General features: G+C 39.5%; 1 protein-coding gene across 4 annotated transcripts in view; it reads right to left on the bottom strand.

Moving 5' to 3' along the window:
* The window catches only part of Pik3c2g (phosphatidylinositol-4-phosphate 3-kinase, catalytic subunit type 2 gamma), a 367,852-nt gene that overhangs the window by 242,080 nt on the left and 100,452 nt on the right, over positions 1-25,320 (bottom strand). For all 4 annotated transcript variants that reach the window (XR_010065609.1, XR_005503143.2, NM_053923.1 and 1 more), the window contains 5 exon segments: positions 24,451-24,646; positions 15,574-15,696; positions 9,159-9,290; positions 2,992-3,106; positions 455-585 (listed from right to left, as the gene is read on the bottom strand). Coding sequence is in view for 2 of the 4 variants with exons in the window: in NM_053923.1 (NP_446375.1) it covers positions 455-585; positions 2,992-3,106; positions 9,159-9,290; positions 15,574-15,696; positions 24,451-24,646 (697 nt within the window). In the remaining 2 variants the exon portion in view is untranslated.

The raw sequence follows: 25,320 nt of genomic DNA, 5'->3' as shown, positions 1-25,320 counted from the left end.
TCCTATTTAGAGAATTGCTGGTTGGCCAATATGAGAACTCTTTACTAACAGACTTAGCGTTTATTAGAAATGATTTATTTCTGTTGTCTTAAGTATCTGCCAGGATAACTAAAATTCAATTCCCCCTGCTCACTAAAACAGCTTCCGAGACCGTACTGAATGATGGCTGCACAATGTTTCTCGCTGCTTTTAGCGCTCAGAACTGAATCGTTCCCAACTTCGTACTGTTCCTTCATCTAAAGCCAAAGTTGCTTGGACACATAAAAAGTCTGTGTGAACGAGGTAAAGCCACTTCTTTAGTTCGTAAACATTAACTCATGGTCCATCATGCACAGCCTCAGGAAGTGCGAGGGTCACGTGGGTCTGCAGGTGCGCTCTCAGAAGACATGAGTGGATCCAGCATGGCTGGCCAGAGAGGAACACAGAGGGCTAAACCCAGACCTAGGTCACTTACAGCAAGGGAGACTGCTTTTGGGAGAGTCTGGCGATGTGTTTTAAACACTCTCTTGGAGGCTCTTGGTGGTCAGTTCTGTTCTCTTCAGTCTCAGGTTTCACGTACTCCCACGTGGCAGCTGGAAAATCTATCTGAAAACAAAGAAGCGATTTCCTGTGTAATGAACCTGTATGTAAGGACGGTTACAATTTGATAATGTTCGCTTTAGATTTGTAGAGATGAATGAAACAATAATTTCTATTTGTTATACTTTTTCATTAGTTGACAGACCTTTTGAAAAGACTCATTGGAGCTTGGAGCTAGCATTCAAGTGTAAGTGGCGTTTAATATTTTAGTACACTTTGTCTAGAATATTTCTCAGTGGCGTTGGATAAGATAGACAGTCTATGAGCTTTTCATGACGCTGTAAGTATTTTCCCTCTGTTGGATTTTAAGTTTCGAGAAATAGTGACTCTCTAATGGCCCCATGTTCACACGTGTCTACTCCTATGAGCTCCTTGGCCACGTGCATTGTGTAATCCAACAATATTTTCACTTTGTCTCTGGATGCCCCATCTATAGACAGGAGAGGAATCTAGTCCTACTGTTACCCTGGTGCCATATGCTTTCAATTAAACCTCACTTCCGTGATAATCTGATTCTTGCAAATAAAGCAGCAGTTAGCAGCAGTGACAGCAACAGGGATGTTTCTGAACTGTGGAGAGAGCAAGACTGCTTGGGTTCCGTATTCCTTTCTCAAGGTTAATATTTTTTTTTCCATCCTAAAGTTAATAAATCCACAGAATTCCCTGGGCTCTGCTGAACTGTTCTGTTGGCACTGTGGAGAAAAGCCAGGAACATTCTAGACTGTGTGAGTTACAACTTGACGTGCAGTTTAACCTTTTTGATTTTCTCATTATTTAGTGGAGAAACAAGTCATTTTATTCTATTTAATCCATATTATTCATTGTAATCATTATTTTGGTATGAGCTTTGTTCTCATTGGTCAATAATTGCTCCAACGTGATAAAATAAACAAGATAATCTAAGACAAAGTAATGTTTGTATTACCAGAAGGAATCTTGACGCCTGGATTGCGGTTATTAGATGAAAGCTTGTGCAGTCCTCCCCCACCCCCAGGGTCACATTACTTTGTATGTGGTAGAGGTTGCTAGGCAGCGGGGATGACTCCTGAATCCCAAATGATTAATCCCAGGCACCTGGACATGTGAGTAACACTATATGGATCTCTCTCTCTCTCTCTCTCTCTCTCTCTCTCTCTCTGTGTGTGTGTGTGTGTGTGTGTGTGTGTGTGTGTGTGTTTGTGATTGATTTTATCAAAATGATGGGCACTTTGAAGTTTGGTAATTCCTACTTTCAGCATGAGAATATTTATCACATTTATGGTGGATTTTCTTTATTGGGTTGAAATGTCTCCATGTGCCCTGCTATGTGTCCACTTCTACAGAAACTGAACATGGCATATACCAGCCAGTTGTCACCTAGGTGTGACACACTAAGATCTGCACTAACTTACCTCTTTCTTGTCATCAAGTGGCTGCTGACAGTTTTTCTCAGTTAGTTCCTGGAAAGATTTTTTTCTGCCCTAATGTGCAGCCACATTTTTTTAGAAATTTTGTGAATATTTCTTTAACCCCATTCCTTATACTACTCTCTCCTCATACCTGTGAACTGGAGCTCTGTGAGGGTCATCTCCAACAGGATGCTCAGTGGAAGGCACTTTTGTTGACAGAGTAAATTAGACAGTATCTGGAGACATTTTTGACTGTCAGGATTGGAGAATGGCTAGAAGTCAGTGATATTGCTATGTATCCTTTGCCTAGGGAAAGGACCACAAAGAAGGGTCCAGTCCAAAATGCTGCCAAGGTAGAGAAACTGTGTTCCAGCTGTGTTGTCCAGTTATTGTGGAAGTGGAAAATCTAGTCTTCCTTCTCTACATAGTAGCATATCTGTATTGCTGGTCTCTAGTCAACACAAGGCACCAAAGCCATGAGCAAGTGAAGTCCTACTGGCACTGTGAACCTACTAGTGTGGTTGGGTACTTTGTCATCACCATCATAAGTCACAGAGAGTACAGATGATTTAAGACAAAATAGGGTATAAAGTGGGTTTTGTTTAACATTACTCTCTCAGAACCCAGTCATTTAAGACAGGTGCAATAGCAGAGACTTTCATGACATGTAACAATGGGAAAGCAGCTGTAAGGCATTAAGCCAGTAATTTGTAACAATGTTTTTAGACAATAGGAAGGATAGATATACACTTAAGATGGGTGTTGAGAGCAAGACTTCTCTGTTATCTTTCAGGATGGTGAACACATAAATTGAACTGCTTTTACATTCTCGGGTAGGAAGAATTGCATGGAGATAGCTGGGTATAAAAGAAAACAGAGAGAAGACACCCAGATCCAGGTTGGAGGAAGTCGACATGTATAATGTATAATGACCCTGGAAGGAAGTGATTCTGTAACCGGCCAGCACATTGCTTAACAACACTCATTTGCTGTGTGTGCTTTAACCTCGTAGCTTCACACTTACCTGCAGGGTCAGTGGGGTAGGCTGGCTCCCATCCCATACTCCTGGAGCCATCATTTCTATAGGAGGCTCACTCTGTAGTGTCATGCTGAGAAGCCTAGACCCCAGCGGAGACTTTCTGCAAAAGACAACATGTACATACTGACAGGAATCACTTCAAGGAGAGCTGTGAGTGTCTGCTCATGCTTATTTTGGGATGGAAAGTGGCAGCTGTTTCTATGACTTCATTCAGTAGCTAGAAGAGAAATAATATACTCCACAAGTCCAGACGCTGATTGACAGCTCCCTGCTAACATGCCACAAGTAACATGTTTTCATAGTTATCACATTTATTTTCATAGGTGGTTAATATTACAGTACTTTTTGACAGTAGCATGTGTTGGTGATAGCTTTTGGTGGTGATGACTGGCTACCATCTCAGATTTGCACTCTGGATTTATGGGTGTTGGAACTCAGGAAGAATGGTCATTCTTTGGAGATTTTGTTTTTCTTCCTCTCCATGCAGTAACTAAATTTCTTGGGCATTTAAAGAGTCTAAATTTATAGGAAGACGAGATTTAAATCGGCACAGCATATGGGCTGCAGAATCAAAATGGTTGTAGGACTTCACAAGAGAAATGTTCCTTTACACATAAATAGAAAGATTATTCGTGTTCAGAATCCTTTCAAATCAGTTGTAAATTAGCATAGTAAATGAGAGAGCATGGAGGAAATAACTTTAACCGAGAAAGAAATCATGTACGTTTCCAATGGCTGCAATAGCACCTAAATGGACAGATCTCTGTGCAAAAGAAAAATAATTAAATGATACCTGTGTACAAGCCAGAATTTTGGCAACATATTCCAATGGCAACTAGAATGATGTTTGGTTTCAGTATACCAAACTGGAAGTGTAGACCCATAGGATAGCAAAAGTAAATGCAAGATTAAGGTAAACCATCTTTTCAATGCTGTCCAATTCAGGGCCTACCAGGAGCTGGCAGAGAACTTCAGGTGGTTACATAGTGGCAGAGATAACCCAGCTCACACAGGCTTAACCAGCACCCCTGGCTAAACTGGCAGATCCTAATGAGCTCCACTAGCTGCCAGTTTCTGATAAAACAAAAAGACTATCAGCTTTAATGGGGGCTGAGGTTTGGAGATCAGAGTTAGCAGGCCGAGGGGTCTTCTTAATTTTTCCTTTCCTTTCTAACCCCAGGTGCCCTTTCACCTTGGGAGGAGAGTCAGAGTGTGAGAAAGCAGAGTGTGAGTGACTAGGCATTTTTATCCAAAAGAGCTTTCACACAGCCAGTGCTTGGCTATAAGTTCCACCCTGATTAATTGCAGGGTAGAACTCCTAAGATGACATTTCTACACCTGCCTCTTGGAATGTGTTAGGTTTATGATTTTTTTTCTGGAACATTGTGTCTTGGCCACATTTGAAACAAACAAACAAAAAGAATCCGACTTATTTGACCCGGTTTCTATCAAGAAAGAATCAAATGGTGTCTGTTCTTTCTGCCCTTAGATAGATTGTATCTAGAGTCACACCAGCTTGGTTCCCAGGATTTAGAATGAAGTCAGAGTTCTTGCTGTGGAAGAAGGATACATGGGGCTTAGGAAAGAGGGCACAGAGAATATGAATTACCGAATAGACAAAGGAGGATCGTGCCATACAAACCTTAAGGCCGTTCTGTTTTTCAGGTGTTTGTTTTGTTTGCTGTTGGGAGCTTATTTTCAGATAAGAGACTGTACCAAGTACTTCAAGCAGGGTGTTCATAGACTTTCCCATAAATAAATGTCAAAAGAGGATCAGTACCAGAGAGGAATGAAAAACAGACCTGAGAGTGTTGGTGGATTCAGGAGACGGGGCTTTCTCTTGAATTCCACTCACCATGGCAATAAGATTCAGACCTGACTAGTCCCTGAATATGCTGTGTTATGTTAATCCATTTTGAAAGAGATATTATTTAAAAATTAGTGCTGAGGGCACAGCTGTAACCTGAATGATCTTCCTTTTTTCTTCTGTTTAAAAGTGTGCCAAATCACTCTATTATACTGCTATTAAATATATACGTTGTATTGCTATATATAAAGCAGAGGACGGTTTTAATTTAAACAATAAAGAAAATTTAGATACAGAGACAACAAAATGTATATATTTAGACCAACATAGGTGAGACTCAGCAGTGATTAAAAAGCAGTGACTATTGGGGTGAAGAGATGGCTCAGTGGTTTAGAGCACTGGTTGCTGGACCAGGGTACCTGGATTTGATTCCCAGAATTTACATGGTGTTTCACATCCAGCTGTAACTCCAGTTCTAGGGAACTCAGTGCCCCCATCTGGGCTCTATGAGGGCCAGACACCCAAGTGGTCCAAAGGTTTGCATGCATGCAAAATATCCATATTAAAAATAAAACTTAATAAGATGCTACAGTGAAAATACTTATTGGTAAGTTACCTATGCGCAAACAAAAAACAAAACAAAGAGACACAAAAGTTACAAAGTCTGTCTACATGCATCATACTGTGTGTTAAGATTCCTGGAGCTCGCCTGCAGCATCTACCCTTTGTTAGCTAAGCTTCCTGGGATTTCCTGGACAAAAATATCAATGTTTTTCAAGAGTTCTCATAGTGCTGGGGTTCTTCTGGCCATGAAGGCTGGCTTCAGAAGGGTGGTGTGGAGAGGCTAACTAGCTCTGACCACAAGATTGTAAACTCTTCCCGTGTAGCACAATTGTACTACTCATAACTCCTTGAAAAAAAATCTGTGCTTAGAAATTAAACTCTACTTTTGTACATGGCACTTGAAGATATTTGTCCTGCATATCCTTAAGGTCTTCTAAGCTTGACTTGTGCTCAGTTTAGTGATTAAAAATTTCAACCCCAAGTCTGCTTCATCGAGGGAGACCAATCAACTGGATAATGCTACTGTCACGCTACTTCCTAAAACAACAAAATAATGACTACTGAGTTTAGTCATCAAAAATCTTTACATCAATTCCCAGCATCAAGGGTCAGAGTATACAGATGGTTATGTCACTTGGAAGCCAGAAGAACCACAGGATCCAATACAATAAAATACCTTGAGACCCTCACCCTGTTAGACTTAGTGAGGCTCATGCATTTCAAAATGGAGAGCTGCTGGGATGTTGAGGCCAGAGCCTGTGTAGGGTGGTAACATTTTTATGTATGTTCATGTTATAGGATGTGGCATCTCAAAGCAGGAAATTGAAAACAGAGAAACCAAGGTGGGAACTCAGGCCTGAATTCTGGCTTTTGTTCTACTTTTAAGTGGATTGATGTCTGACATCAGACCACCTTTCCACAGAGCCTTCCGTTCTCAAGCAAGGCAATGGAATGGAGGGCCTTTTGTGGGTCATAAGAAAACCAATGAATTTAAACAGTGCAGCTGCTGTTTACTACTTGATTCTGAGGCAAAGATGTCATGACATGGTCAATATTAACAAGTTGGGCAACCCTCCCCCCCCAAGAAATCAAATTGGCTGGAGAGTAAGACCTATCTTGGGTCATGTTTGAAATTCTGCAAATTATTCTTATTTCTCAAGACTTTAATTCACCCCAGGAGTCTTCAAAATGCTGTCCCTTTTGAAAAGAACTGAATAAGAATCTCTGGGGAGTAATAGGGATCTTGGTTTATATTGTAACATTAAAGAAGGGTCTGTCTTTCAGTTAATGGAGGGAATCTCTGTGATGAAGGGACTTCCACAGTAAAGATGCTAAGTAACAAGTGCACCATTTATCTGTGTTCTTAAGTTGGGAAAGGAGCTCCCTGACATGATTGTGGGAAGAAAACCCTTCCTTGTTTAAGTAGGGTAAGCACTGTGAATATAGATACAAGGACAATCTTGTCTCCAAAAGTAGGTTATGTGATTTTGCTCACTAAATCTTTCCTTTGGATTTGAGATATTTTTCTCTATAGACCTGAAGGTGAGTGGTTTTGATGCTTGCAAATGTCAATGCTTATTTTTGTGTGTGGATATCCTCTAATGCATCCCTCTTAGGTATATCTGAGCTTAATTACCATTGCTCTTTCAAAAGCCCACTGTGGAGGCTCCGGAGAGGCAGACTGCCTCCAGGAAGCCATTCTGAGGTCATGTCCATGCTGGAGACTGCATCTATATAAGTGGTCATTACAATGGCTCACAGCTGGCGAGGGGCAATTCAAACTATAATAAAAGATTCAATATCGGATGTTTATGGGCAAGGGTCATCCGGCGAGTGGAAATGAAAGCAAGATGCTACTTTTCAGTGTTCTGGAAATATCTATGACAAATAAATAGAGTGAGAGTCTCTGCGAATTGTGGTAAGGAGAAAAATAGAATTTGTAGCTGTGTCTCAATAGCTGAACCTGATGGATTTTTGATATCTTAGAGCAATCTTGATTTCTTTTGACTGTTCATCCCAGGAGAGATGGAGAATTTTCTGGTTTTGATGCAAAACAGTCTGTTGGGAATATATTTCCAAATGTTTGTTGAAACAACCATAGAAGTCTATTGTGCTTTCTGGTGCCTAATTATTGCTTTACGTACATTTCCTTGAAAAATCGTCACTGTGGATCCACTCCAGATAATGGCCTCCCACAGACTTCCACACTGGAAGACCACCCCATGCATGTAAGTGATGCATGCTGGCACGGACCCAGCATTTACACTGACATCCCTATCTATAGCAGGCTGGTGAAGAGGACCAAATGCATGGAGTGCTCTTTCCGGTTAATAGCAGAAAATATGACTTTACAAGAATGTTAGATCTAAAATACTGCAGTTGCAACTGGAATGAGAGCCATGTGACTGCTCTTAGGGAGAAAGTCATGAATGCCCGTAACACTCAAGTCAAATGTTTGAAATGTCTGCTAACAGCAGCACACATCCCTACTAGATCTAACCTGTGTTTCTGTAGGCTTTTAAAATACGTCTACAAAGATTGATTTTTTCCATTTTGTTAAAAACATCGATTGATTGCCTATTTATATTTTGTGGAAGATGGTAGACTTTACAGAGATGAATACATCCCCCTGTGCTCAACATATACATGGAGATGCATTAATTCAAATCAAGCAACAGACACGTACATACATAGAAACAGATATGCAGGACATAGGACAAAGATGAACATAAATATACAGGACACATAAATGTATGTGTAAACAAAGAAAGATGCACATATATACACATACACACATAGGCACATAATACAATACACACACACACACACACACACACACACACACACACACGCACGCACGCACGCAAGCACGCAAGCAGATGAACACACATGGTCCAGATCAGAAATAAGCCAATGAATTTTTAAAATTTGATCTGGCTTGTTTGATAAAACTTCTCTATAATGTCTGGTTGTTGGAAACGAAAACTGAAAAGTATTATCTTAAATACTTCCAGAACACTATGTTTTTCTGAGGCAACATGTGTAGAAACATGTCTTATAATAATATTAGCATAATAACACAAGTTCTGTCTTTTGAAGCTCTCAGATTTTATCATCTGATCCTAAAGCAGGACTTTCCATGTTTTTTTTTAAATACATTGATGGTTCTGGAAATATTTTCCCTTCAAAGCACAGGCAATAAGTTCTAAGCATGAATGATTCTCAAAAAGTGCAGGTTAAATAAACAGTTGATTTCTTTCAAAGTCTTCTGGGTTGGAGAGATTTCTGCACTCACAGCTATGTGCACCTTTAGGAGTTGCCGAGTGTTTTTTTTTGTTTGTTTTGTTTTGTTTTTAGCAATAATACTAGCAAAATTGACATGTTTTATGATTTTACTTTAGTCAGAATTTTATGACTTCTTTTCTAAACGACAATATATTCGTTTTGAAATAGTAATTTCAGAGAAGTTGGCTGTTTAATGAAGAAAAAGTCATTGAGGCTGGTCTTGCCAACCATTTTGACAGCCCAAGCAGCATCTCTAGCATCTCTCCATTGTAAATGACCTAGTTATTGAGCAGAGCATGTAGTCTGATTCTAAAGCCAGTCTTCCATTTCTGACTCTTCTGTTCTGATTTCAATACTCATGATTTCTATTGCTCTCCCTCATTTTAGCGTAAAATGTCCTCTTGATTTTCTCATTATGCTATAACCTGATAAACATTCGGTTCCCAGAAGGTTGGATTGGAACAGGAGCTCCATCAATCACAGGTGATGTACTTACTCTTTTGGAAATAGTGGAAGGCAGGTCCAGGCCAGCAGATTTGCGCTGTGGGTGGCACTGTCAATCCCAAACAGCTTTATAACGAGCATGGATTCTCTTGGAAGTGACTTTATCTCAAGAGGAAAATTGATTCTGAAAAGCAAAGAAAGGATCAAACGATATCCTTGATTTTCCCCAACATTTTCTTGTAATTTTTTGAGAAAAATATCTGAGTATTTGAATGGAGATGTCCCCTTGAAAACTTTGATGACAAATACAAAGTCATATACTCAACGAGTGATAATTTTACTCTTTCTAAGGTTGATATGTAGAGGGACTTAGCAATAGAATAACCTGACTCACACTATTACATTATTGTGAACACATAGCAAAGACTGGTTAACTTCATCATAGGTAGTCGGTAGGAAATAACTAGAAGTTGTGTGTGTGTGTGTGTGTGTGTGTGTGTGTGTGTGTGTGTGTGTGTGTTGGGGGGGTGGTAAGGGTGGCATGGCTTGTATGTGAAGTTAGAGGGTTACTTGCTAGAGTCCTCTCCTCCTATCACACGGGTTCTTTGGATCAAACTCAAGTTATCAGAACTGGTAGAAAGCCACCCCCTCCACCCCTTAACTGTTCGGCCATTTTTGCCAGCCCAAGGAACATGTCTTAAAGAATGTTTCAGGCTGGGTTGTGATGTAATGGAGTTTCACAAAAACTATTTCAAGGGAAAAAGTACACAATACCCAGTGTGGGAAAGTGAAGAGGGTTCTTGTGAATTTGAACAATCTCTCATGGGGGAGAAGAGAGGCTCATTAAGGCTCAGGAAGCTAATGCAATCATGCTTAGGAAACTCAGGGAGTTTTAAGTTCAAGCAAAAGTCATGAGAGTCATAAGGTCCCTCCACAAGGTTACAAGCCAAAAGCAGTTGCTGAGAGAGGATGCACTCTGCTCAGAGAGCTACCTGCTTCTGGAGCAGAGAGCCCAGAGATGCAGCCTTTTCTCTTTCATTCTGTTGTCAGTTGTCAGTGCTGGAGTGGGCTTTACAGTAGTCTCCTGCTGAGTTATGTGTGCGCCTAATACTAGCAGGATAAGCCGATTAGCTTAGTTATCAAACTAGATTTCTGTAGAGTTGTGTTTTGGTATGGCATCCTTACATATCTGGGTGCACACATGTCTGTCACATCTCTCCAGGAAAAGTCATGCAGCACTAGACTTGGAAATATCTGAGGGAAAAGAGCAGTTCTGCCTGAGAGATGGTGAGTCACTCACAGTGACTGGTATAAAAGATGAAGTCAAGCCGAAAGAAGCAGACGATGGTACAATTAGAAGAACATGGACTCCTTCATTCTTCATTCATTGGGAATGTCAAGTACCAATCTTAGAAATTTGAACTTTCCCCCCAATGGCAAAAGAGAATTCTCAGTTATCAATGACTTTAAATTTGGAGTGAGCTGGGACCCAGAAATTGGAGAGATGATCAGAGAAGCACAAACATGAATTCCTGCTTGGTATGTTGCAGGTGAGGTGCTCTGAGCTCACATCCTGGATCGCATTGGGTTTCGGGGAAGGAATGAGGTTCGAGACTGATGAAGCCCCATTCATCTGGCAAAGCGAGTACTTGAGAACTGGATAGAGGTGGGTGCTCTATTGAGTTTGCAGACTCTGAAGAATAGTGTGTCCCTGTCCAGGAAGAGCAGGGATTTGTCTTTAATGTCCTTTAGATAGAGTAGGGAGAGTAGTAGTATACTATGGGGAAATAGACCCAAGATTGACTGACACCACCCAATTATATTTAATTGCAGCACACGTGTGTAAAAAAAGCTCCTAGGAGTGAGAACAGAGTGGCTCCTAGGAACGAATCCAGATGAGGTAACTTAGAACCAGATTTAACTGAAATCATAAGAGTAGAAAAGGACAGCAAGAAACTGATGGTGAGTTCTGGTTTCTACACTGTAACATAGCAGATAATTTACCTGACAGGAAACGGGGAAGAATGTATTCTTAGTGTATGATATCGTACACTAAGTTAATAATGACTGTCAGACTTCAGAGAATAAGCTGTATGTAGGGTGGATGAATCGTCCTTGGGGACAGGAGCCTCTATGTGTTGAGAAGTTGGTCGTGGTGGTTATGAACATGCAATTTGAGTGAAAAGTCGGGGGATACTGATGGGAGGAAAGACAACAGTGATGGGAATCTACTTTTAAAGACGGGAAAGTTCACATTTATTAAAACATTGCATATTTTGGTGTCTAAGTATTTTTCACTGATGTTATTTCATAGTTTCCACATTCGCTCCAATCTTTCTGGGCTTAAAAGAATCTCTGAAATGACATAAAATGACGGTAATGCAGAAGGTACGGTAATTTCTTGAATGCTCCTTTATCTATAATTGACTCTATACTGCGTTTCCTTTTTCCTATTCTCTGATGCAAGCAATAATCTTACTCCATTTTTCACATAACCTACAAGGTCCTGTTATTTTTTTTTTTTAAGACGAGCTGGCTCATTCCTATGTGCCTTGAGCTTTTCACGTTAAGAATGATAAAAACAGACACATCACAGTGGACGGTGGCTGGCAATCTCCATCCATTCACTTTCATAAAAATCAATTCTAGGAGAGAGTCCATGCATTCTAAACAGAGCCCCGTTCATCTTCTGAATATATATGGACTCACATTCACTGGAGAATTTTTTCTGTTTTTAAACTTCTCCATGACTACTTGAAAACAAAAAGAACGAACACTTTAGTGGAAAAAAGAAACAAACTTTATTGAATAGTCGAATAGGGCTAAGGAGTTGACTCAGGAGTGAAGAGCACATTCTGTTCTTCTAGGGGATCAGAACCCAATCTGTACCAGTCGTGCCAGGTGACTCACAAGTCCCTGCACCTCCAGCCCTGGGGGGGATCTGATGTCCTTTTCTGGCCTCCAAGAGCGTCCTCACACACATGGTATAGTCTCATATCAAACCACACATACATACATACATACATACATACATACATACATACATACAAGTAAAAACAAACCATTTAGAAAGTAAAAACTAATTTTTATTTTTTTCACCTACATCAGATACTTTTTTTCCAAAATCAGAATAGCATTGTAGGCTAGCTATGAGATACACTTTCAATTTCAATGTAGCAAATGCTAATAAAATATATGATACTGTTACAGGCATCTAGCAAGATGGACTATAAATGGGCTTAATAGAAGTAAAACAAAAGCCTATTCTATGTTGAAATGTCCAACTCTCCAGGGAGAATGCAAGGATCTTTCATAGAAAAGTATCGAGAGCAGGTTTGAGAAGTAAACTCATATCAATACTTTTGTAAAGATATTAATAAGTTCCTCATTTCTTTATGAAACTATCTTTACAATTGAATTTTGCTCTCTTGAGGTAAAAGCCAATTTGACTTTTGGAAATAATCACAGATACTTTTTAGTTGAATTAGAATAATGGTTTCAGCAATTAAGATAGTTAGTAAAATTTTAAAGGTTACACAAAAATCACCAATTCACTAAGAACCCTCACTGGACTTTTATTCTGCACTATGCTCTTTTAGAAGATAAATAATAAATACTAAAACTAATCTATATCAGTTAAAAGGATATTATAGGATGTTTGCAGGTGGGTAGAGCAAAGCGGTGCGTTTCTGACCCCAAAGAACCTCTAGCAAAGTGAGATCTCCACTCTTGGTAAGGTAATTAGAAAACTGAGAGCGTGGCAAAGTGGAGAGGCAGGGGTGCTAGTTAGTGCTAGAAGTGAAGGCACAGAGAGCCAGTGCTCTACACTGAATGGTTCAGATTTCTGTCCAAACAAATTGGAAACTCACTGAAGGGCTTTATGAGTAGAAATGATTCCATATTTTAAAATTGGTGAGATAATGGAAATTGCACCTTTTGAAAAAAGAACTAAGGCCATTAAATGACTAAGGGGACCCCGTGAATGTACAATTTAATTAATTAATGAGTAATTTGAATTTGAATTTGTGTGAGTGGGAAGGATCCTGTTGTATGGGGGGACGGAAGGTTGTACACCCTGTCTCAGGACTCAGTCACCATTGACTTTGGGAATCTGTAGGGACAATTTTGGAGTTTTAGTTTCTTTAGAAAGCATAGAAATATAAGAATATGTTTCTTTGTTTTAGTCCTAGGTGTGGAGATATGGGGGCCTGCCTCACAGCAGCTGACTGTGATTTGCCTTGTGCTCTAGCAGGGGTGTGATTTTGACAGCTAGAGACGGTTTCGGTGACTGTGTGACATTTGGAATTCTAGGCACTTTTAAGAGGGTATATAAATGCCAGGGTCCTGAGAGGTGGGCTGGGTTGTTGGTTTTGTTGGCTGTTGTTGGTTGTGGTTGGTTGTGGTTGGCTGTGGTTGGTTGTGGTTGGTCATGATTTGTTAAGTAGTTATGTGCAAAGAAGAAACAACAAGAAGAAACTGGATATCCTAATGGTGATGATCAAACTTGACCCAAGGAACTTGATGTCCCCAGTCGTCAGAAAGTAGTCTAACAATAATGTTGCCCCCTTTCTGATCCTTGACTTTATTCGGGGATCTCTCTCCTTTCCTCTCTATCTCTTTTCCTCTCCTATCTAGTGTTAAGGAATCGAATGGTTGGAAGAAGAAGTATAGAGAAGGGTGCAAGAGAGAAGAAGCCACAAAGCAGCAAATATCAGCTACAGGGGTCAAATGAACATTCCACAGGGGTCTCCTGAGACCATCAGAAATATCTGATATTTATGCTACAAGTTACAATCATGGCAAAATTACAATTATGAGATGGCAATGAAAATAATTTTATGATGGGGATCTCCACAACATAAAGAACAGTATTAAAGATATTAAAGGGTCCTAGCATTAGGAAGATTGAATGCCACCGCTTCAACATGTCCTTGGACTCTTAGAAGCGCTCATGTATGCTCTTCAGTGATAAATACTGAGAACCAAATTGTCTTCAAAGCTAGACCTTTGGAGAGCTTGACAGACAATGAGCAGGCATATGCTTCTACTTGGCAGGTTGAGAATGCAGATCTCAGAGGAACACGAGAGACCACGTGGAAATTGAACAGCATCCAGAACCGAGAAACTTCAGGAAAGTTGCCAGTGCTATGAATGGGTTGGTAACGCCAAGAGTTTGAGTAAGAAGACGACTTGTGTTGAGGGTGGCAAGGGAGGGGTACAAGGGGATAGTGTCATGAAGGCAGCTAAGAGGCTGGAGAGATGACTCAGCAGTTATGAGCATTTTGCAGCCACCTGAGGGGATCCAGTGCCCTCTCAGAGCTTCCATGAGCACTGTATACACAAGATACACAGACATCAAGTCAAGCAATTATACACATAGAATAAAAAATAAATGAATCCCTTTGGACAAAGATCTGGGGCTTTGATTAAAGACCACTAGAGGATAAAACTGCAGCCTTTCCCTTTAATTAGTGATACATTCTAGGTACTTATTCCCTACCCTCATTGATTATTAGATAATGATGCAACTGGTTTACAAGAGGAAAGAGAGATCATGTATAATCGGATGATTTTATTTTTCTTAGCTGAAATCAACATGGTTAAAGTTTAGAATATCCCTCATCCCCAGTCTGTGAATGAGCAACAGTGTCTCTTGTATTTATAATTCTCCCTGCTCCTCAATTCAGTCATACGGAGGATGAGACAGCTGTCTAGAATTTTCAATGGACTTTAAATCTGTTGAAGGAACAGTCTGTTTTCCACTGATACTTTGTGCTCATCTCACCATCGAATCAGTTGGCTGGCTCCAAACACTCCTCTTCCTCCTCCTCCTCCTCCTCCCTCTTCCTCCTCTTCTCTCCTCCTTCCTACTCCCTCCTCTTCCCTCTTCTTCCTCCTTCTTCCTCCTCCCTCCTCCTCCATCCTCTTCCTCCTCTTCCTCCCTTCTTCTTCCTCTTCCTCCTCTTCTCTTCTTCCTCCTCTCCCTCCTTCCCCTTTTCCTCCTCCTCCCCTTCCTCTTCCTCTTCTCTCCCCTTCTCTTCCTCTTTCCCCTTCTCCTTCTCCCCCTTTTCCTCCTCCTCCCCTTTCCTCCTCTTCCTCCTCCTTCACCACCACCTCCTCTTTCCCTCTCTCTCCCTGACTCCCTCTCTCTTTTCCTCTGTCTCTTTCTCTTTGTGTGTATCTGTTGTCTGTCTGTGTTTCTCTGTCTCTGTTACTCTATTTTACACACACACGCACACACACCACACACACCACACACATACACCACACACATACACACACCACATACACACCACACACAACACACCACACACACACACCACACACATACACACACCACACACACACACCACACACACCACACACACCACACACACCACACACACCACACACAGGTTTGTTTAAAATGAAATAAGGACCATCTTTTCTTAGCTAGTCAGTACAGCCAGTATTGAGGCTAAACTTACATTTCATTCCAGTTCACCGAAAAAGAGAATGACTTTGTGACTGGCAGGGATCTGCAGCTTTTCACTTGGCACAGCTTCTTCCCAGCATATGTGAGCCAGCAGGAAAATGAAAATGCTTTGTAGCTGAAAGGAAACATTGATCCAATAAGCTCAACGCATGAAAGAAAACAGCTTCCTAAAAGGGTCAATTATTGTTATTGTCCAAGCCAAACAATAAAAATATATTTGTTTGTGCAAAATGTGCTTTAAAAAGTTGCTATGAAAATTTATGTTGGCTATGTCAGGGAGACTACAGCTAGGCAGCCCCATAACTTTTCTGTGTCTATGGAGACACCAGCTCAACAACACAATGGCCCGTTCCCTCTGAGAAATGCAGAAACCTGGACTGCAAGGGTTCTATACCCAGATGTCAAGAGCAGTTACATCAAAGCAACCATGGAAATTCACAAGGTTCATCCCTTGCTTACCTGCCGTGCATGCGTGCATGTGTGTGTGTGTGTGTGTGTGTGTGTGTGTGTGTGTGTGTGTGTGTGTGTTGGGCAGGGGTGTCTCACACACAACACTTGGATGTCCCCTCAAGTGTGATGGAAAAAAAATGCATCTCAGAAGACACGGACACAGGACTGGTGATACTCTTCTGTGCATTTAAATGCTGATGGGGAAGGTAGAGAGTCAGGGCCTCTGAGAACAAAGAACAAGGTCAATTCTTGTGTTTTGTGCGGTGCTCCATGCCCCTATTTTCCTCTCCATAGTCTAGGGTAGCCTGAAATTTGCTCTGTAGCCTGATGTGGTCTTCTAGTCTCAGCTGTTCAACTTATGGACTACAGGCACCAACTGATATAGAAACCTTTTTGAAAACATAATTATTTCCATAAGTTTATATTTACTGTACAAAATAACTGCTTCTTTGTGATATGTTCATGCGTGCATATAATAAAATATTTTTATTTTATCTACACTCGGGATCCCACTACCTTTATTCATCCACCTTTCTTTCTTTTGACCTTTTTTTTTCATAGTAACCTCCCTTTTTTGTTCTCATGACCCAATTTTCCTGCTACACTCTACATTTGATATTAAACATATGATTCTTATCCTTCTAAGTCTGCACTGAGTTTGCTGCACCTGGTCTCCAGCTTTGCTCTTTTTCCTTGCAAGGGACATGATTTTGTTCTCATTCACTGTGCAACGATACTCTGCTGTATTTAAGTAGAATGTTCTGTCTCTGTTTGTGTAGTTGGACGTTTAGCTGATTCCATAACTTGGCTGTGGTGGGTAGAGCCACCTTGACAAGGATGTGTGTATGACCACACAGTAGGTTCTTTGGGGGCTAGTAGAAGTTCACAGTAGTACATTTGTGCTTCTTCGGGGAATCTCCAAAGTGAGTTCCAGCTCCCCTGTGCTAGCCTGCATTCCTACCCGCAGGGCCCAAAGCTGACCATTTTCCCATATCCCTCCTGTGTCTGTTGCTACGTTGCTTGGTGGCAGCTCTGACTGGGGTGACACAGAATTTCAGTGGCTTTGATGTGCACTTCCTTGAGGTGAAGGCCGGAGACACTCAACACTGTTTCCTGTGCATTCCACTTTTCTCTGTCATCTTAAAGATTTTCTTTTTTGTTACTGGGAAGAATGCCTTTGAGAGTAGGGAGGAGATTCCATTGGCTCTGTAGGCAGCTTTTGGAATGATGGCCAATTTCCTTCAGAACTAAGCTAGCCAGACTTCGGACTTAGGAGAGCCTTTCCATGTTCCAGGGCTCCCTTCATTGTATTTCTCAGTGTGAATGACTTTGCCTGGAGAGTTCTTTCTCACATTTGCTTAGGTTGTTGCAGGAATTAGAAAGTTTTTGTTTGGTTTGTTTCTTATTTTTTCCTACTGTTTCTGTCGTAATGACATTAGGAATGGCATGTAGTAAAATATCCTGCTCTCTGAGTCCCTTCCCCCCCGTTCATGGTCAGATTGAAGTTCCCATCACTGTCCTTTTAAGTGCAGCTCCTATTTCATGCAAACAGAAAATTTGATAATTTTCCTAATTGGATTCTGTTTTGTATTTTTTGTTTTGTATCATTTCTCCGGTTATGATGCCGAAATCATTTTGTAAATGCTAAGAGTATATATCTTTGCTTCATTCCTGACTTTAGAGAAAGTAGTTTTAGATTTTTTCCCATGTAGAATGAAGTTGGCAATTGGTTTTCTGCCTATAGTATTTATTACGTTAAGGCATGACAATTCTTAGCTTCTATGGAGCTTTTATTATTAAAGGTTATTGGTTTTTAATTGGGTTTTTCTCCATCAGTTAAGATGATCATGTGATTTTGGTCCCTAACCCCATTTAACCTTAGAACCTTTGTCTATTTGTGTTTGCTGAAGAAACAACGCTGCATCCCTGGAATGCAATCACCTCATCTGTGTTGATGGATCTTTGAAATAAGTCATTGACTTCAAATTGTATGTTTCCATTTATGTTCCTAAAGGCAAATGGTACACAGTCGCCATTCAATTGTATCTATTAGGATACAAAGTAATATTTTATGCCTGCTTTGTTCTAGTAGAACATCCTCGCCTCCTGTCAATCATTCAATGTCCTTCTTCCTCTGTGTGTGTTTACTTCCACCATTCCTCTGTTTCCCTTCATGTCTAGGGCTTCGACTGCCCTCCATATGCAGGTGAGGAATATTGATCTAACTCAGTTTTGGCAACTCCATTTGTTGAATATCCTTCCTTCCTTCCTTCCTTCCTTCCTTCCTTCCTTCCTTCCTCTTCCTGCTCCTCTCTCCCTCTCTTCTCTCTCTCTCTCTCTCTCTCTCTCTCTCATCAATGTATAGATGTGACTTTTTTGTCAAGCATCAGATGTGGGCATCTGTGTAGGCTTGTTTGTTTGTGCATTTACTGTTCTGCAACATTAGTTGCATGTCTGGTTTGTGCCTGAGACATGTTATCATTGTCACTGTGGCCCTTTTGCCTAGTTTGAGGTCATGTTTTGTCAAATCCATGGTACTGTTCTTTCTGTATAGTACAATTATGGCTTCCCTTTGTATTTTCATGTGAAATGTGGGGCATTTCTTTCTAGTTCTGTGAAGAATGGCATTAGAATTATGAAAAGAATTGCACTGAACCTATAGATTACTTTTGGTACCAATTGCTTTCACAATATTGATTCTGCCAATCTCGAAACACAGAATTTCTGTCTAGTGACTTCTTCATTTAAAAAATATTTTAAGGTTTTCACCTCATTAATCATAGTTTATTTCTAGTTACCTTTTTTAAACGCTTCTTTGAATAGAATATTTTTCCTATTTTTCTCAGAAATTCATCACTGTTATGTATAAAAGGTTTCTGCTTTTTGTATTTTAACCCATAAGTTTACAGAAAATATTATATTTATTAGGTTTAAAAGTTTTCTGATTGAGTCCATAGAGTATTTTATATATAAAACCATGACACATGTTATTTGCAAATAGAGATAGTTTTTCCTTCCCTATTTTCCAATCCTGTTTTATATCTTTATTTTATTGTTTGGGCTAAGACCTCAAACTGTATATTAAATAAGAGTGTAGAGAATAAGCACCCTTATTCTGACTGCAGGTTTTCCCCATTTAGTACGATGTTACTTTAGATTTGTAGTAGACAGCCTTTGTTAATTGAGGAATGCTTTATCTATTCATACTTTTATCATGAAGGCATATTGCTTGCTCTCTGTCAAATACCTTTCTGCATATCTCAGTAAGGTGATTTCTACCATTAAATCTCTTTATGTTGAATTTATTAAGTTTTGGCTTTGATCCACCAAAGTGATCTTGAATTCTGTTTGAAGGTCATTTGTTGGGGAAAAAATTCCATTTTCATTCAACAGGACATTTGGCTTGGAGTTTTGATTTTGCGCTGTGTGTAAAAGTCACATGGGTACCTGGGTGGTGCTGACTTCATGTTAGTCCCTTCCATTTTTCTTTTATGGAACAATTGGACAAGGGTTGATACTAAGTCTTTCTTCAATATTTGGTTGAATTCATTGGCGAATTTCTGTGTTTCAGAACTCCAATTTAGGAAGAGACTTCTTATTGCTTTCATTGCATGGGTCTGGAAAATTGCCTATGTTCTCTGGCTTGAGTTTTGGCCAAATATATATATATATTTAAAAATGTGTATAATTCTTCCAAGTTTCCCAATGTTTGGGATACAAGCTTTCAAAGTACTCCCTAATGATCTTCTCAGTTTCAAGGAGGTTTACTCAAAAAAAGTTCTTTTTCATCTCTGGTTAATTATTAATTAATTGTTTTTCTTTTGGTTTGGCTGGGAATATCAATTTGGTTAATCTTTTCACAGAGACAGCACACACAATTCTGTGTGTTATTCTTTCAGATTCTAGTCTTCTAATTCCTGCCCCAGTCTTTATTATTTTGCTGCTGTTGACTGCAGTTTTAGTATTAGGGCTTTACTGCCCTTGTGAAATGGATTTGGAAGAGTTCCTTTCTTTCTATTTTATCGACTAGTTTGACGAGCTCTGGTGTTGGTCTTTATTTGAAGGTCTAACATAATTCTGCAGTGAATCGGAAAGACAAGAGTTTGAATTGGCCCAAATTCATGTCTGTATTTTTTTTCCAAACCCAGCAGTGGATAAATGGAAAAACCTCCCAGGACTCAAATTCTCCCTGGGAGGGAAAATTCCTCGACTCATGAATGTGACAAGTTACTCAAATTAAAAACACACACACACACACACACACACACACACACACACACACACACGGTTGTTTGTTTTTATTTAATCATACTACAGAAAAAAGTGTGGGAGCTATTTTGTGAAGGTTATCTCAACCTTTAGACTTGTTTTTCAGTTTAGCTTTACATCACTTAAAATGAAAGTTCTATGTATGCTTGACCATAATTTGTATTCCCAAGTTTTTATTCTGTGGCACATAATATATTTCTTACTTGAAGTGTGTTACCTGCATTGGCATTTATTCTATCTTCTTCTCCTTTTAACTCACTGATCCCTCAGTTCCCAAGAGAGGCACATTGATAGAATAATTCCCAGTATTTCTGTCATCCTTTGACATTGATTTTGTCTTTTTGGCCAACTGAATATTTTACTAGGATGTAGAGAATTTATATTTATTAATTTATTAATAGCTTTTAAACTTAGAATCCATTTCTTAGTGTGTCCACAATATTAATGCTTCTTGCCATAGTGATATGAATCATAGAGATTATGAATTAATACGTTGGGGAAGTTCGTGAAAGAATCTGCTCACATGCCTTTCGATGGCAAAAGTCACATGACAAGGAGCCTCTAGGAATCCCTCTGGTGTGCCTCCTAAGGAGCAAATCCTCAGTGAGAAGAAGTTTCAGCTTGCCAATGTGTTTGGAGCCCTCATAATTACAAATGTCAAAATATTTTCAAATGAAAATAATTTATTATATAATATACATTATTATGCAAATAATATAATTATGCATAATTACACTGGCATTCCAATTACTGTAACATGTTATGTATTGTAGTTTGTGACTGATTGAAGAAATTAAGAATATTTTTTCCCTACCTAACTAAAGAGCGATTGGTATTTTATAGCTTTTAGAAGAGAAAGAGTCGATTTTCTTTAAGGGTGTGGCCCCTCATATGTGGATTAGGCTTCCAGGAAGTCTCCATATTCAAAAGTATTCGGGTAATACAAATTTCACTCATTGAATTTAAACAAAAGAGAGACGAGTGTGGTTGCATGCACCTCTAATCCTAGCACTCTGAAAGCAGACACTGGTAGATCTATACAAGTTCTAATCCACCCTGGGCTACATTGTGAGACCTTGTTTCAAAAATAATTAAACATACACATAGACACATGCATACACATACACATATGCACACACACACAGGCACGCACACACACACGTACATGCATACACACAGAGAGAGAAAGAGAGACAGAAACAGACAGACAGAGACAGATGCAGTGAGAGACAAAGAAACAGAGAAAGAGAGACAGACACAAACTGAGCAGGAGATGAGAGGGAGAGAGAGAGAATACAACACAGTAGTTAGGTGGGGGTGGGGAATCAGGAATGATTGAGTGATAGGGTTAATATGATCAAAATACATTGTATAAGGAATTCATAGAATATTATTAAAATGATTTTCTTGGAATTTTTAATATAACCCCAACATATAATGTGAGTCTGTGTTGCTCTTAGTATAACTAGCTATGGTTCTTACTCAACCATTCTTCTACTGACTATAATTAGTCTGATCTGTTTTTCCCTGGTGCTGGCCCCTTTGGTCCTCAGATCTAATATCTAGTATATAAGATCCTTGCTTCCATAGTCTCTTCTATTTTAGTTTCTTTTTATGATCAAGACTTGTTCAACTTTCAGCTCAGCTCATTCCTGACCTCTGCTCGCCTGACCCATATAACTATTTCATAAATCCAGTTATGATTTATAATTTTATTCTAAGAAATTTATGTAGACATTTCTAATAAATCTTCATTGAGCATGTATTATACATTAAGAGGTGTTTTGGATTATTGCATAGATATTGTAAAGAGGAATTGGAGGATAATAAATAACATGCAATTTTGAAGGTAAATATGATGTAACATATGCACCCATAAGCAGATAAACTTAGGTCATCGAGACAGAGATCTTCCACATGTTCTATTCAGAACTGTTCGATTAAGTTCCCCACTATACTTCTGACCTCCAGAATTTGAGATATTAGTCTGTTACATGGTTAAATTTGGGAGAAATTAGATGGGGCAAGGCAATACCTAGGTCACCATGGAAACTATACACATGCAGTTTGTCAGCATTTTAGAAGGTTGGATGGCCCTTAATTCCTTGAGAGTGCTGTGTCACTCTGGGGACAGCCTCTAGCTCTAGTCTTAAAATTTGTTCCTCTAGTGAGTAAAAAGTATGATTTGGTTTCATTTTTAATTATAGTATTTTTGTAGAAAAGCATTATTTTATATCTATAATTACATGTACATGCACACATAATAACAATACTAACAATGTTATATATCTTAAAACGTGGTGAAACTATTTAGACTCCATTTGTAGAGAAAAATGGAGAAAAACTGAATAGATTATACTTATGCAAATACACACTGTGATCAAATCTATAGTGTATTTTTACTTATAAAATACACAAATACACATAATACATATGTATGTGATATACACATATACGTGTGTGATATACATACATATATGTATAAATACAACTAAAGATGTATATTTATAAATTTTAGTTATAGAGAATTTCCAAATAATTAAAAGTAGTATATATTATTTATGACTAGAAAAATATAAGAAAATATTCACTTGAGTAGCATGCAATTACACAGCATTCTTTTAAATGTCATCATAAAAGTAAGGCAAGAAATGCGCGATGATTTCATTTGGTAGAATCTGAACACATGGATAAGCTCTGGTTTCCCTTCAGATCACATAAATCGTTCACGTTTTACTAATGAGATATGTATGTAAATAGCATTCTATATGTAGAGATTAATTTATCCTATATTAATTATATAATGGTATACGCATTTTATTTACACACACACACTCACTCACACAATACACACTCACACACACACACTCACACACACACACACTCACACACACTCATTCACACACACACTCATTCACACACATACTCACACACACTCACATACACACTCACACACACTCACACACACTCACTCACACACATACTCACATACACACTCACTCACACACACACTCACACACACACATACTCACTCACTCACACACACAATCTGTAAGACAGACTTATATAAGTGTCAGAGGTGATAGATGACAGCAAGGAAACTTTTCTGGATGAAACAGGGTAGACGCACACATGACCTCAGCAGCTGTGACAGAAACACACAGGACTTGCAGAAGTTCAAGTCAGACAAAAGCCCCAGATCATAGAGGTGAGATCTGCATTAAGCCCCTCCTCTAGTCTAGTCACCATTGGTACTTGATAGCTTCTGGAAGATGAGGAATTGGTTTTCTTTAAGGGTGAGGACTCAGGCAGGTTGGCCTTCTTCAGTGGAAGGCTGATACCAGGCAGTCTGTGTACAGCACAGATTGGACTAGATGGATTTATAAAACAGAGAAGGAAAGTGTAAAATTCAAGTTCAGCAAGGGTGGTTATGGGAAGAGTTGTACAACTATGCATGAACATGATCATGATGCATGGAATTCTCAAATAATTTATAAAAATACACCAACCTCCAAATTATTTATTTTAATTATTGTTTCAGCTTTTCTTTTCTTTCAGGTGTCAAATGCTGTAGGCCTAGTGTCTTCATTAACAAGTGATTTCATTCTGTAAATTTAATCAATGCCCTCTTCTATACACAGCCCATAAAGAATTCACAATGCACAGTGTTCCTATGTTATTCTAGAAAATATCACATAAGCATAGTCAATTTAAAACCAAAGGTTACTCCATGAAGAATGAGGAAAATAAATGAATCGTGGGTAATCCTTACTTTGTTAAGGATCTGATCTGGAGAAGTGTGTGCACCACTCACAGCTTGATAGTGCTCAGAGAGCTTCTCTCTTTTTCCACAAATATTCTTAATGCCTGTGCACACTCTCTCTTCACCTCTATCCTCTTAATTATTATTAATCACTTAAACCAACTCATGAAAAATAGAAGTTTAGGAAAGCCATTAAACGGGATGAACGTTGTCTATTTTACAGTGAGTCATTATTTTAATAGGGTGAGAGGAAAATTAATACTCACCTGGAACCTAACTTTTATTAAGTGATCCTACAATGAAAAATAAATCTGACAAAGTCTCCTCTCCAGGTGAGAACAATACTAGTTCTACTCAGGCAAGAATTGCGAAGACTCTGCCGCTCACCTGTGTGCCCAAGTTTCTGGAACATTGTGCAGGGAACACACCGTGAAGCTCAGGTGGGAGTGGAGCCCAGCGTGGTCGCGGGAGACGCCTCCAGGTGCGCGCGCAGGCCGGAAATCTGTACAAAAGCTACTGCAGTACACGTCAACCAGCTGATGGAGGGACCTCGACAGTTCCGATGTCACGTTCTCTATGAAGCCTAGGGGAGTAAATGATAGAGATCGAGATGTCTGTGAAGGGTCGTATTTCTCACAAGCCATCAATTATTGCTTTGAAATCTCGTATAATGAAATCTAAATAAAATTTAATTAAAATGACCCGGACTAACTGAAGCCAATTAGCCATCTGGGCCTGTGGGGGCGGCTTGGCATAGCTGCTGTGAGATCGTCTGTCTTACGTGCTTTCATACCTTCTGCAGAACAGATTTTGAAAGCATAACCTTTCAGTTACAGATTGGAGGCTCTTTTTATGATTCACCTGGCATGCTGATCGATTGGAATCTGCAATCGGTTATCTTCTAATGTATGGATGTTTTAGGGTTAACTTCAAGACAAGAATTATATTTTCTACATGTCTTTTTTTTTTTTTTTTTTTTTGGTTCTTTTTTTCGGAGCTGGGGACCGAACCCAGGGCCTTGCGCTTCCTAGGTAAGCGCTCTACCACTGTGCTAAATCCCCAGCCCCTCTACATGTCTTATGATTACCGCAAACATTTGCTGAACTCTCATAGCCTACCGTGGTGATGCCAAAAAGGGACTATGAGAGTCAGCTTTAAAGGTCAACTGGACATTACCTACGGCCACCTGAGGACTTTCTTTTTCTGTTGCACTGGCCTGAGGCAAGTCTGTGTGGGATTGTATTGATTGTTGCTTGC

This window comes from Rattus norvegicus, chromosome 4 (genome assembly GCF_036323735.1).
Source record: "Rattus norvegicus strain BN/NHsdMcwi chromosome 4, GRCr8, whole genome shotgun sequence".
In the NCBI taxonomy this organism is placed as follows: Eukaryota; Metazoa; Chordata; class Mammalia; order Rodentia; family Muridae; genus Rattus; species Rattus norvegicus.
Note: the sequence above shows the minus strand (reverse complement) of the source record. Positions and strands in the feature narration are given on the sequence as shown.